Below are 15,025 nucleotides of genomic sequence, written 5' to 3'. Positions count from 1 at the left end.
CAGTTTGGAGCTTAAACGCCAGCTAGTGCGTACTAATCGAGGTGAAGGGAAAGAGGGTCCGGTTACCTCCGAAGCTCACAGACTGTCTCCATCTGTTGTCTGAACTGTGCCATATGCTGGAATGTACCACTTGGCCCCTCTATACCCTCTTGTGCTCTTTAAACGCAGAGCAGGGTTGACCGTCCCTACTTCCCTTGACCAGGACAGTTTTTTGTAAGACAACCCCGGAAAGTTAGCGTCGCACTGGTTCACTTGACAAAGAGCCGATGGGATTGTTTTTTTTATTGGGTTTTGGATCAAAGCAGAAAAATAAGCTCCGTGTTTATGGTATATACATGTTTTGAAGAACAAGAGAATCTTCACAAATGAACACCACTTTTATGATTTTTCGAAGGGTAAATGCAATCGCCAAAAGTGAGAAAAAAACCCTGCTGTGCACGTTATTAACGAACTACACCACAGTCACATGAGTGAGATTACATTAGATTAGATTATCAGATTATTCACATCGAGGCTGTAAAGGTGGATTAGTGATGACGTTCTGTACCCGGACACGTTTTTGTTAGCAACTGCCTTTTTTTAAGACGCGTCAAAATTTACAAGTGGGATATTTACTAACAGATCTTATATCATAGAAGAAAGTGTCCACATATCTTGAGTTTGTGTTAACAACAACCCTAGAAAATAACAAATGCAGATTCCAATCAATACGGGGCATTGATGTCTAGATTAATTGTTGGTGAATCATATGCTGTGGCTTTCACAATCACCACAACACCTCAGGGAGATAACAACCGTGCACACGGCGCTCTCCTCAACGCATAAAGCGTGGCCCAATACGCCACACGTCTTCCTCTGTTTGTAAACAAACAATGTACCGACCCATACAGATTTTTCTTATCTGAATTGAAGGTCTTCGGATAGAGGCGGTGCAGATAGTAAAGCCCTTTTTGGCACATTTGTGACTTTGGGCTTTACATATGTTTTCAGAAAACATTGGATGACATCGGTAAATGTGCAGACTGATACATTAATCCGCCTTTACGAAGCAATGCCGACCAGAATGTAGAAACAAGTGGATACAAGTGTCCGACATTGTGCAGGATTTCTGGTTCCTTCTCAGTTAACACGCTTGCGCTTCCTACGCACCGTCATTAAGAACGTATGTTGTGCAGTAAAATAGCTCTCAGCCGTTAAAGTGAGAGCCTCTCATCTTTCCACAAGGAAATGTCTAGATCTGCTTTTGCATTAGTCTCTCATCGCTCTGGTCATGTTGACATAATGACTTTGTGTTTGGTGGTGTTGGTGGTGTCATCTTGGTAAGGAGCTGTGTGTGTGTGTGTGTGTGTGTGTGTGTGTGTGTGTGTGTGTGTGTGTGTGTGTGTGTGTGTGTGTGTGTGTGTGTGTGTGTGTGTGTGTGTGTGTGTGTGTGTGTGTGTGTGTGTGTGTGTGTGTGTGTGTGTGTTTATGTCTGGGAGTGAGTGTCCATGCAGATGTGCCCTCATGGCCCTGACAGGCCTGTGACTCTCTGTTTGGCTAACCCCTCCTACACATGTTGCTCCAACACTGGCCTTTCTCAACCCGCAGCCCACTGGATAGACCATGAATGAACACATTCTCTCTCTGTTTGCCTATCTCTGAGTTTCATTCTCTGTATCTCGTGCTCTCTGTCTCTCTCTCTCTCTCTGTCTCTCTCTCTCTCTCTCTCTTTCGCTCTCTCTCTCTCTCTCTCTCGCTCTCTCGGACTCTTTACAAGAACTCACCTTGACCTCAAAGCATTTGTCAGCCCTGCTGCCTTCCACTGAACACAAACACTGTATTCAGAGCCTGAATCCAATCGCGGTCGTGTACACAATCTCATTTCCTTTTATAAACTCTAGCCGCTAAATGGTTTTTCAGTTCCTCCTTAATAACACTTAAACGACCCGCTGAACCACTTGTTCACACGTGTAATTACACATCTACAAAAACCTCCTTCAGTTGACTCAACCACAGTTTCAAAATGTAAGTCTGAAAACAAATATAAATGCAGTATATCCAACCAGACTCGTTTTGAATTTCTTTCTACTTTTTACATTATTTATTGGGGAAATAGAGAAAGATTAGAGAAAGGGTAAGTGATATGAATAAAATCTTCACGTTGATGTCAATCAAAATATATATACTTTTTGATAAAGTATCGTAAATATCTGACAAATCACAAATAGACTTATGTTGTCACATTGATGCAACAATCCCGTGAATCATATCTTAATATCCATAAAGAAATTCTGCTCAGAAATATTAAATGTTTCGCCATCACCGTGTAAATGGTACGGCAAAATCTCCCCAACAGCTGTTGCATTTTAAAGTTCTGCCGTATATATAGATAATAATAATAAACTTCATTTATAGACCCAAAAAAATAAAACGAGACCGGGTTAAAACATTCAAATATCATAGAATAAAGCGCTGATTGAACTGGTTAAACTGGTTCATGATTGAAGAAGTAAAGAGGACACCGTCTGTTCTCAGGTTTTACAGAAAAGACTCCTCATTCAATGCCGACATGGAAGTTGGAAGTTAAGGAACAATATTCATAACTTATAAAATAACTAAACAAAACAAAAGTACTTCCAACAATAATTGATGTTATTATTAGGATTACTAACAGTTTCTTGAGGCTTTTTCTCCCCCGACAGGGAATGTTGGATTATTTCCCCCCGTTCGTGACTGTGACTCATGCTAACACGTCTGTAGCTCTGTACTTACACGTTGCCCTCTGCTCACCTAGCAGTGAACAGTGTTACATGCTGTACGCTGTGGTTCTTGGCTTATTGATGTGTGTTTGGGTGTTCCCTGGTAGCAGACGCTGGGTCTGTGGCCTTCAGAGGACTGAACACAAGAGCTGTGTGTTGTTTGTGTGTCTTTGGGTGTGCATGCGTGCAGGGGAAGTGGTGTGGGGTGTAAGAGGTGGGGAGGGGTTTGAATTGGTCACCCGTTCCGTTGTATTTTTTTTTTTTTCACATTCATGGATTTTAAAGGCAAGGCTTGACATAAGCCTTTCATTTCAGATTCTAGTTTAGTTACATTTTAAGAGCTACGGGGTTGACGTCCTGGCAGCTAGAGGAGCGTTCTCCTCTGACTGTATTACTGAACCCGACGCTGGTCTGACAAGCAATTTCCAGACGCGATATTCAGCCAAACTTCAGGGAAAGCTCAACTCGAAAGTGCTATTTTGCAATCCATGTTCAACACTCTTATTATTTCTACATCTAAACGAAATACATTTGTGTGGCTGCGGGAGGAGGACTTCAGCATTTCACAGAACATCTCCCATCTTAATCTAACACCAAAAAAAGTAAAGACGCATTTTATCCCTTTATTATCAGTTCATTATCTCTCATTATCGAATTCCTGTTGGCCTCATAATTCATTTCAGGAGAGAATCAGCTTTACTGTAAAGTAAATATTGTACATATTGCATGCTTTGTCGGTGGTTCCCTGTATCAGAGTTTCCTGTATTTTCCTTTACCTTGGCTAATGTGAATGGCATCCTACTTATTTCAAGGACCATACGCATGATGACACATCAGATCTCTCTCGCTCTCGCTCTCGCTCTCTCGCTCTCTCGCTCTCTCTCTCTCTCTCTCTCTCTCTCTCTCTCTCTCTCTCTCTCTCTCTCTCTCTCTCTCTCTCTCTCTCTCTCTCTGCTTGATTGGATGCTGGGAAGTTTTCCTGCTTTCCGCTTGATGTGATATTTCACTGGGAAAGTACACAGTACCCAAACCTTAATCTGTCTTTATGTCTGGCTCTGCTCAGCGGGGGCTCAGGACGTCAAAGAGGCACATTATGTTTGCTAATTGTTTTTTTCTCTCTCTCGCCCTCTCTCTGAATAGCAGGGCGTGTTTGGGGCTCAGTGCTCTGACCCAGCCATGAGCATCATCGGGGCTGAGGATGAGGACTTCGAGAATGATCTGAATGATGTGAGTCAATGAAAAAGTGGAGCGAGACAGCTGAGTGTATATTTTATCGTACTCCGTTGTCCTCATGTGTCTTTCCTATTTCACTCGTTCTCTCTCTCAGGTGATGGATGACCAGTGCACACACTTCAACAATATAGACCTGTTGAAGACTCGGCCGACCCACCTGGTGGTCTTCATACAACATGTCCTTCTACAGTTTGACCCGGCTCCGCTGGTGAGAACAGCAACTCCCATAATGCAACACACGGTCTATCAAAATCATCAAATAAGTCAAATTCAGGTTGTAGAAGATTTATTTTTTAATTGTTTTTGACTTTTTACAAAATCAATTTCTGGGAAAAAACATCAATTGACAAAAAAAACTACTCAGTGGTTGCAGCCATATTATTGATATATGTAGACAGAAAGATTTCTGATACATTAAATAAAGTCAGTATATCGTCTGATCTCGCCAGCCTGATGGGTAATCGATATTTGAAATGGGTCACAGATCCACATGGTATTTTTTCTTTCTTTCGTTAAAGATCATTTTTAGGTATTTTCCCTATTTTATAGTGCAGAATAGGTTACTAATAGGCTGTTACACCTCCCACAGTCATCACACCCTCCCTCGCCCTTTGTTTCCCTCATGGAGGTTCATGTACTGCAGAGAATAGAAGTGTGTCAGAACATCAGAAGGGTCTATAGAAGACAGTTATTACAGTGTTCATTGTGATTGAGGTTGGTGCATGATTATGGCTGACAGTGACATTGTGATAAAAAATACCCAATTAGTCTTTGTGTTTGAAGTGAAATGAGTATTTAGATATTGTGGTTTGCCAGTATATCATATGAGTCGGTTAATTGTGCACTTAAGAGGAGAAACCTTTTGAGTGCATTAAAACAGCATACAGGAAGTTACGGGCTGTTAAAAGTTTGTGAGCACTCATTGATCGTCTGCCGGTCTCTCCCATCTCAGCTGTGTTACCTCCATGCTGACCTCTTCAAGAACCTCAGCGCCAAAGAGACCAAGAAGCAATTTGTGGAGTTCTACAACACCTTCTTGGACAAGGGTGCAGTAAGTAGCACACCGCACTGCATCTCCTGTCAGATGTTTGCCTGAATGCCAGATTTAAGTGGATGGGAACGGGCTTGAAATAACAAGCGACTTGATCGTCACGAAGTTTACACAAATGTAACGTGTTGTTAACTTCAGGTAAAATACCAACATTTATGTTGGTATTGTCAGGAAAGTCCGGAACGAATGAAAGAATGTAGCGTGTGATGTGTGCAAACAAAAACAAAGAGCTTAAACACCAAGGCAGAGAGGGAGCTACACCTCGTCCTTCTCGTGCAATTCGTCCAGCCCAGAGATATGCGTTGATCCCTTTTTCTTTAAGGAAGCACAGATGACCTCAAGAGGTCTGATTCCTTTTTTTTCTGAAGTGTGTTCGGACTTTCATTTCTGTGAAAATGTGTATTAGGGAGGAGGAAAGTCAAGGCTCTTTTTCAGGTCGGGTGCAACTTTTTGGATGTGTGAAGGCCTCCGCTTGTGTGGACTAAGCAGTCGTGCAGACGCTATATTACGCAAGTGAACAAATTCATGTTTGCATAGTTTTGCGGTTTGAAACACTTCTTATAATGATAGACTTAAGGTTTACATTTTTCTGTTCGACTCTCATCGGTCGCTCTCTTTCTTTATGTCGTATGTTTCTGTGATTCTCGGCTCTGGAGAGTTGTGTCAGGTTCGTCGCTAATTCTTGCTCTTTCAGTTTTTGCAACGAAATGATCTCAAAAAATCCATTCAGATAAACACAGCAGCCTTTGCAACACAGATATTATATTCTTCTCTCATTGTGTTATATCAATAGGAATCTGATACAGCGCTCAGCTGCCGTCGATAAGTTGAACTCAGGAGAGACATTGTGTGCACATGATTTGTTTTGGAGTGCGCGGCTCTGTTTGCTCTGTAGCACCCTTCAGTTTCTGTCTGTCACTATCCATTACTCCTCCCTGCACACCTGGCCTCTGTCACTTCTCCGTTATATTCCCTCCTCAGATCTCATGCGCTGCACATGTCTGTCAGCTCAGCTGGCTCGCGCTGCCCTCTCTGTCTTTCGTCCGACCCCACAGCTTCCTGTCAGGATCGTGGGAAAGCCCTTTTAGGAGGAATCATCCTCTCTTAACCTTTCACTTTTATAAACGCATTGACAGTTGACCCATGTGGTCATTTTCCTGTCAGTGACAGAGCTATATATCTGTCATTTGGAATATGTGTTTTTTGTCTTGGTGGTTGTTTTATTTCTAATGTTCAAATGACCCCTTGTGGCGATATGTGGCAACTTCACACTTTCTTTTGATTCTTATCAGTTGACAGTGATACCACTCTGTTTTGCCTCGTGCCAACACATTAGGGAAACCGTTATCCATACACACTCACGATCCAGCTTATTAAGTAAAGAGAGATGCTGATTCAACTTTATGGGTATTTTGGAGGCTGTAGTTTATGGTGCGGTTGAACTGTATTGCATTATAAAGGTGTTCTGATGTTTAGCCTACCATCATTGATTTGAATGGGGTAGACAAAATAATAGAAACAGCTGTCAGTAAACTACAGTCTCCAAAATGACCACGCAGTTAAATCGACCTTCATGAAGGTAGGATTCATTGCAGGACTGTTGTATTAGACTGCATTAGTTTTAGTTACGTGTACCCAATAAACTGAATCTAGATTAAAGCAACTTTGTATCTTATATACTACATGATAAAAACTAATATAATATTCTTTTTTCTGTACCTGTTTCTTTCCCTCCACAATATAGATTCTCAAAGTGGCACTTCCTTCTAATGTAGCCTATGAATTGGGTGAGTTATTTAACCTGTGGTGTGTTTATCAAAAGTCATTATGTATTCTTTGCCACATGCAAACACACCTCAGCCCCCCCACTCTGTGTCTTCCTCTCTGCATCGCCGCTCCTCGTTCACTCACTTCTCTTGTCCCCCTTCCCTCAGACCGAACACGTCCAGACTTGCTTCACGAGGACACCCAAAGGCGTTACGCTCAGGAGGTTCAGAGCCAGCAGGCTGCTGAAGTGGCCAAACAGCTTGAAGATTTCAGGTGAGAATCCCCCATTCTCACCAATGCTCATCAAGTCACGTCGAGTCTTAGCTATGCCCCAACTCTTTCTTTTCTAAATCCACAATACTTTCTTAATACTTATGCTCTTAGATTTGATCATAACATGCGTATACTGTGATGTCACTCAGGAAGGTCTCTGCTGTATGTACTGTATCTCAAACCGAATGAGAATAGGTGTTGAATTTATCGTGTTTGGTCACATTGATTTCTTACCTTCAAGGCAGCATTCGGCTTCAAGTTATGCTATTTAAAATGAAAATAAACTTCCACAGATTTGAAACTTGCTTAATTGAGTAATTTGTCCCTGAGGAAGCTATTTTTCTGTTCATATTTGACACATGACCATTATTTTACTATAATCTTAAAATGAAAGGGCAACTTTTAACAAGCTGCTACCAGAGACTTCACCTCAAGACTTGCATTACTTCACTCCCAACTAAAGCCGTGTGTACATTGTATTTGCTGGAAGGCTTTTACTGTGAATAGCATGAACAGAAGAAAAAGGTCATCTTGATCTCTCTCTTTCTCAATTTCTTTTTTTAATTGCATTTCGTCCCTGTGATGCTTATGTAGAGCAACATATCAAAACATGTTCTATCTCGATTGAAGGTAATTTCATATCCGATATATATATATCACGATACAGCACATTGTTTGGTAATTCACCAAATGAATAGTCTATGTGAAAGAAACACGTGGTCAAGCCTATTTGTCTTTACTCCTGTGTGAATTACATACATGACAAATGAAAAGTACTATATTTTCTCACTTAATTAAAACCTTTAGTACCAAATTCAAAAGGTTTTCAGTGAAATTACAGAAATATAAGCAAAAGTATCAGTTCAAGTTTTCGGAGAGAGTTGAGCTAATAGGTTCTTGTTATTTAGACAACGTAATTATGCATCGCAATGTCTCAATACATGATTTCGTCATGATTTGATTCCATTGAAAGACGATTAATTATCATATTGAGTTATTGCCCAGCCCTAAGCTTGTGCTTAGGTTAGTATTTAACCTGAACAAATTCACTTTTAAATTGTCTGCCTTGGATTTAGATGTACAAGAAGATTGCCGAATGTGAGATTTCAAAGTGAGTCGCAAAAATAGCATCGCATTTGGAATATGCATTCAGAATATGCAAATATGGAAATCATGGAGAGGATAATGAGAATTAGTCTTTTAAGAATTAAGGTCTCTTTTCTCTTGGAACTGTTGATGAAAATCCATATTTCAGGCATGATAATGCACTGATCAGCCCCGTTCATCTACATTATGTATCTGCTCACAGCATTAGGAAAACGTTCATCAGCACAGTGTGCTAAACCTTTGTTTTCAACATAAATCTTGTTCAAACTCTTGCCTCCTTTTGCTGTCTCATCCACAGGCAGAAGAGGATGATGGGTATGACACCCAACGAGGCTGAGCTCATTGACGTGGAGAACCACTATCCCACCGACCGCATCCCGATGGAGATGAAGGAGAAGTCTGTCGCTGAGAACCTGTTGGACAGGATGTCTGAGACACAGTGAGTTTCTCTCGTCCACTGCTTCTTACACCCCTGGATTGCAATGAGGAAGGAGTTATTTTTTGGATAACCTCGCCGAGTTTAATCACCAGGACAATATCCTGGGAGTTTGGGTCAATGTTTCTGTTCTCACTTTAAATGATTTAGTGTTTTGAATTTGATTTGCACCTCCAACTGGCCTCTCATGTGGTGTCATAGTATTTACTGCAATTTCCCACACCAAACTGAGAGAAAATCATGATTTCTTTGAAAGTAAGTTGAAAATACATATGAATTACTTAAGCCTACAGTATTGTCATATTATCCAGGAGACTCCCTCAAGATTGAAGAGCAACAACTAGCCTTTTTTGGCCCAAACGTTCCTGATACTATGGAACCAAAACCAGGAGCAAAACTCAGGAACTAAACGTCCCTTTTGTGCATTAGTGTTTGCGTTTCCACCGCATATAAAGAACCGCGGAAATTAGAACGATGACTGATAAACAAAAAAACTTTCAAATAGTAATACGACAGTGTCCTCTCTTTTTCCTGCTGCTCAACCCATTCAGCCGAGGGGATGATTGGTCTGTCAAAAAGGTGGAAAGCAGCCTTTTTGGATGTGGTCCCTCTGAAGTTGGCACTACATGTTGTATTGTATATTAGCCGTATACATAACCAATCTAGTGCCACTCACACGGACAAATCCAGCAGGAGAGAAAATCAAGCAAGAGGGAACAGTGATTGGAAGAGAGCACAATAGAGCAAGAAGGAAATAAGAGGAAAAGATGGAGTCAGCAGTGCCACGCTGGCAGGAAGGCTCTCCCATGGCGTTTCGCCAACTGGAGGGGGGGGGGGGGCAGAGGGTTATCAATGCTGGATAGCTCCTGAACCTGGACACGGATGAAGAAAGAAAGCAAGAGTTCTGGGGGAAAGTTAATCTATCCTTGACCCCGTGGCCAACTACAATGTGTTATCCTCGACAAGAAGCGAGTCAGAGGGAGAGGGAGAGGAGGCCAGCGAGAGGGCAGAATACTGTCTAACTTCATCTTGTCAGAACAGAGGGAAAAAAAGAGAGAACAACATAAGCGAAGGAAGATGCACTGTGCATGAGCTTCACTCGTCCTGTGGAAATAACCACGCTGTCAGTGGAGACGACACGGAAAGTCTGCAAAGCAGTCTGTATCAAAGACGTGATGATTCAGCTTTTGACTCACTCAGTTACTATCACACAGTTGGATCTCTGTCTCCATTGCACAAACGATTCATTCAGGTTCACTCTAATCATTCCTCTCTCCGACAATCATCTCTCTATTACCCTCACACTTCTCCCACACTCTTGCACCCGCCGACCCTCCAATTCAATTCCCCCTCATTGGACCACAACAAAGTGACCTCGCCCCAGCTGTTTTTGTATTGGTCTTTCTGGGGATGAGAATGAGGTAGCCAGAGCATTTGATTGGATTATGCAGGGAAATCCCTGGGAAAGCCCTCCCGCTCTTTATGTTCATAACAAAACATGAGTATCCAATTCTTTAAGTCTTGCCTGCGTGTTGCATCAGACAAAAAAAACGGGTTAAATAGACATTTCCGCTGTGCTGGATCATTTCTGAGGTTGGATTCACTTTGCAGACAGCTGACCGGAGAGAGACAAACCAGAATAGGGTTAAACAGTCAGGAGACAATAGAATTATTTGCCGAACTTCTTAGAGCAGACCGAGGTGCAGCTTTTGATGCATCTTTTCCTTTTTTGATTTTTTTTAGTTTCGTTTTTTTTCCCCCCCCTTTTTTTGCGCACATTTTAGAATATGTTCAATAGCTTCTGCTCCGAACAAAATAACACAACAATCAGCTTTGCGTTGGATCAGGAAAAGCTTAGTCGCTTCCACCGGCCCAAAACACACTCGGTAATCAGTCGAGCAAGAGAACGGAAAAATGCTACTTAAAAGGAAGAGGTGAGCTTGATGCTGCAAGTTGAGGGAGTCTGTTTATGCTTTCGTCCCTTTACAATCGTGACATCACACATATCTATTTTTCTTTCAGACCTTCAATTGTCTCAGACGAGGAAAAATGGTGAGTATATTTGTATATTAACGAGTGTTGTGTGTAGTTGCACATGGAGCTGATTTGATATCTGAATGCTTTTTCCAAGCCTGGGTGTGGTCAAAACAAAAGATGCTTGCATACTGGCTCAAATGCACCATATAACTTTTCTGTACAAAATGTCCTTTCTGCACTTAAATATGTTTGTACTTTGCGTCAAAAATTGTCACTGCACTCCATAACAATATCTTCTAAAAATACCCTGATGCAGTTCTACTTCCTAATTCATGTGTTTCATTCACATTCAATGACTAAACCCTGTCATGCACTTCTTACTTTTTTGTAACTTTTCCGGTCCATTGTGATTAAAGTTTTTTTGTCAGTGTATTCAGACCGCATGCTCCGTAAAACTTGAAATACTTGTGCTTTTATGGTGTGAACATCCCCAGAGGCTCCTCCCTGAGGCTTTTTTTCTATCAACTCCTCAAATTTCTTTCAACCCCTCCTTTTGTCTTTGTGTGTCAGATTTTCACTCCCCTCCGCTCTTTTCAACTCCTCCTCCTCCTCCCTCTTGACATCCTCAACTCTCCACCTCCCTCTTCCACCTCCCTGCATCTGCCCATCCTCATTTTCATCCTCCCGCTCTTCCCTCATGTGCACTGTCCTGAGACTATGCAAATGTCCTTTATTACAGCCTTTAATGTGAAATATACAGACGCATCTAAAACAATCCCACGAATATCATGATTTTAAATCATGTTCAAATTCGAAAAATTGAACATTTACAAACAAGTATTAACAAAAAATACAAAACATATTAGATATTATTAATAACTACCTTTCTCTAACTTCTCCCCTAGTCAATCCATCTTCTCAGCGGTGGCCTTCTACATGAAGCACCTCGGGGTTAAAACCAGGGCAGTTGACAGTAAGAAGTCCAGAGGAGGCTTCTTCAGGAGACAGCTGGTAAAGGTAAGCTACCATCAAGTCTGCTGATTTATTTATTTGGTTTCCCTAAGTAGACAGGGATGTTATCCGTCTGCAATAAAACAGGCAAATAAATGTACTGCATTGTCTTCTTAAAACCATTGTGGGGATTCATTTGTGTTTCTGTGGCCCTCAGATTTGACTTCTTTCTTGCTCCCTACCTGTGTTGTCTTTCCAGAATAAGAAGGAAGAATCCACAAAGAACAAGCCCAGAGGGGGGTTTCCTGGCATCCCGAGCTGGATTGCAGGCAACAGTATGTATCTGCTTTTTGCGAGTCCCATTATGTTACTTTTTATGTTTATTTTTTTTTTGTATGAAGTATTTTATTTCTGACTGTGAATGATATTTGAGAGTATTTACAATCTATAAGTACACACATTACATACATTTTATAGTGACATTCAAAAGAAATACATGTAGTATCTTTAAATATTGATGTCCATGAATGGTCTGGATATGAGAACATGTTGTCCTGCCCTTCTTTCCTGTTACAGCTGACGTCAAACCTAAAACGGAGGCTGAAGGTACTAGACGTCCAGAGTTCCAAAACCCCTCTTTTATCTGTAGAATGGTCACATCCCTACTAATCAACCCATACGCATGTCTGCATGTCCCAAATGAAACTGGGAGGGGATGTGGGTGGGGCATTGTGTAGCTGGTTCATGTTCCAGGGTGGTTGTTGGAAGAATTGGTTGTACTGTATATTTTGTAATCGCCAGAAAACCTCACCCTTATCTCGTCTGCAGAGTTGTGGGTGTTGCCTTGCACCAAATTAACCCTCTCATTTACTACAGAGTCCCTGATTGCGCCATACTCATCCCGTGTGTTTGTCTGTCTCACAAAGTCCCTTTTTCACTGGTTTTGGGTCTTGTTCTTTCTGCATCTGCTTTGTCTAAAGTTCAGCTCCGTTAAACTTGTCGCTCTCCTCCCTATCTTCAGCGGAAAAAGAGAAAGTCATTCCGGAGCGCAAGGGTCTAGCTCCCGGCAGAGGCTCCTTGACCGAACCCGCAGCCCCTTTCCTCAGCAGCAGAAAGTCTTGTTCCAGCGGAAGCTCCGCCTCCGTGCCTGGGTTAGAGGTCACCGATGGCTCAGGCAACAACATCAGCACCACCAACAGCCCCGAGTCTTCACACCCCGATTGTAAGCCGGCTCATCAACTCGAACGTGTTGTATGGAGTCTGGAGTAAATCTTGACTTTATAACCAGTTGATAATTTGATGAATAAAACAAGCCTGCAGCCCCGCAAACGACTCTGTGAGGCTGTGTGTAGGCACAGTGGTGCTTTGAGCGAAATGCTAACATCAGCATGCTACCGTGCTCACAATGAGAATGCTAACATGTTGTTGTGTCTTGCAGGTTTAATGTTCACCATCTTAGCTTAACTTGTTAGCACGTTGAAATGCACAATTTAATTCGGTTTTGAATAATCAATTAATAACAGCTTTTTAAAATGTATTAGTTGCTTACCATCAAACACGAAACAAGTTTATGAGTGAACAAGTTAACTGTTTAACTCATGTATAAAACTTTAACAAACATGTATACATATAACTGTATTTCGCGATTGTTTGGTGTCAGCATTTGAAAAAGGAGAATTTGTTTTCTTGTGTAAAATAGATATCTTTATACGATATAATAATACATCATTTTGATGAGTTATACATTTGATAAAAGCACCAATAAATTACCTTTTGACAGAAGAAGAATTGCTACTCGTGAACCCTCATTGTTTTTCCTCTCGCCTTCTAATCTTCCAGGCCTCAAAAGCAATCGCTTAGAGCCACCGACCCTGTCAGACGGGGGTGATGTGTCCCCCGTCAGCCTGGGAGGAGGGCTGGCCGTCGGGGAGCCCTTCTCACCCATGGACACTCCCACAGAGGAAAATGTGGAGAAAGATAGGTGAGGAAAACTGAGATGTTGTAAAAAAATCAGTAGCGTTGGGGGGGATTATAACTGCAGTGTAGTGACTCAATAAGCGAGGATAAGAAAACACAGGATTAGAGAACGTAATGAGATTGTTAGTAGGCTGTATGGGAGGTGTACAGACTGTATGTAGCTGATGACCAGGGGGGAAGGGGGAGGCCACACATGTCTGAAGTGCTCCGGCTGAGGGAGCGTGGTAAAACTCCCCCAGCAGTCTGTCCCTGTCGTGTGCAAGCTTTTGTCATGCTGCCTGTTGCTCGCTAGCTAACAGAGCCTTCAGATTTGAGAAGGACCCTCACCAGGTGAACTCGGACCCAATCCTCCCTTCCAGCCCTTTGCCTTCCCTCTCCCTCATTCCCTCTCTCCTGTTTTTTTCTCACAATGGCATGCGTGCTTTCTTCCGAATATCATTCTGTCCCTTTTGTGTTCTTCTGTGTGCGTCCTGTTGTGCATCTCCTAATGTTTACGACAGAGCTTCATTGCTGTTTTGTTGCATATAGGCATTGTTTGTGCAGCTCTGACTCCTGTTTTCATAAGATTCGGGTACTTGTCGGTTAATACACTGGAGATTTCTTCTTGACTGAGACATTTGTAATTGTTACGGTTATGTGGCACTTATTATAGATTTCTATGCTGCAACTTTCTACCCAGTAAACAGGTTTGACCTTTTAGCTAACCTATAGAAATGGTGTTATTTTGTCTAAAGTTTGTCTAAAGCATAAAAGACTGGCTCCTTAGTCTACACCAACGTTTTACACAAAGTAGTTCATCTTAACACTGCTGGTATTTAGTTAATAGTCAAAAGTGGACAATAAGTTTCATAATATACTCTTTGTTGCTCGCCTCGTGTGCTTTCCAAGGTGTCTGCATCTATTGTGGCCAGGGCCCGTCCTTTGTCTTGCTTGTCTCCACAGTGTGTGCGGTTACATGTTGTGCCAGGGGCTTTGGCATCTTATATGGCATGCTACTCCGACAGCGGTAACTAGTTTAGGACGTCATGTTGGGGTGTGCGTTTGCATGTTACGGTTGCTACTGTGGCTAATAGTTGTATAAAGGCGGGTGTGTAACAATTTGGTGTCCGTGTTTTTACAGACTGAAGACAAGGTGGGTGTCAGCGCCTTGACAGAGTCATGGACATGCTTCAGGCCTTTTACTGACCACACACACGCACGTACAGACGGAACAAACAACACTTGCATGCATACACACCTCACATTGAGCCCTGCAGTCCTGATACACAAACGCACCACATGGCTAAGTATCATGGACCTGCGTGCGAAGGAATTGGAAGAAGCTTGATTGTTGAGATCAGTTGGATTATTTCGAGTTGATGTGAATGTACGTTGTGTGGATTTGGAGAACTGTTGACCAGTAAAGTTGCCTAACTGAAAACTCCTGGTACAGACATGATGTAGAAGCAATGCATGGGTACGTCATTAACATACTGTTGTTCATTGGCTCCCAGTAACTCATAAGGAAATGTAGAA

At 42.0% G+C, this 15,025-nt stretch overlaps 1 protein-coding gene across 5 annotated transcripts in view; it reads left to right on the top strand.

Annotated features, from left to right (window-relative positions):
* arhgef1 (Rho guanine nucleotide exchange factor (GEF) 1) overlaps positions 1–15,025 on the top strand; it is a 38,948-nt gene that overhangs the window by 9,869 nt on the left and 14,054 nt on the right. For 2 of the 5 annotated variants that reach the window (XM_079275370.1, XM_079275368.1), the window contains exons 2-13: positions 3,879–3,965; positions 4,066–4,179; positions 4,924–5,022; positions 6,767–6,809; positions 6,957–7,062; positions 8,468–8,608; positions 10,628–10,657; positions 11,488–11,599; positions 11,793–11,868; positions 12,110–12,139; positions 12,555–12,755; positions 13,373–13,514. In XM_079275370.1, coding sequence (XP_079131496.1) covers positions 3,915–3,965; positions 4,066–4,179; positions 4,924–5,022; positions 6,767–6,809; positions 6,957–7,062; positions 8,468–8,608; positions 10,628–10,657; positions 11,488–11,599; positions 11,793–11,868; positions 12,110–12,139; positions 12,555–12,755; positions 13,373–13,514 — 1,145 coding nt within the window. In that variant the 5' untranslated portion in view covers positions 3,879–3,914. Of the gene's footprint in view, positions 1–3,878; positions 3,966–4,065; positions 4,180–4,923; positions 5,023–6,766; positions 6,810–6,956; positions 7,063–8,467; positions 8,609–10,627; positions 10,658–11,487; positions 11,600–11,792; positions 11,869–12,109; positions 12,140–12,554; positions 12,756–13,372; positions 13,515–14,630; positions 14,643–15,025 lie in introns of all 5 variants that reach the window. The other 3 variants (XM_079275367.1, XM_079275366.1, XM_079275369.1) reach the window with 3 other exon arrangements.

The sequence above is a fragment of the Melanostigma gelatinosum genome (assembly GCF_949748355.1).
Source record: "Melanostigma gelatinosum genome assembly, chromosome: 9".
Classification (NCBI taxonomy): domain Eukaryota; kingdom Metazoa; phylum Chordata; class Actinopteri; order Perciformes; family Zoarcidae; genus Melanostigma; species Melanostigma gelatinosum.
This window is presented reverse-complemented; position numbering and strand designations above follow the sequence as displayed.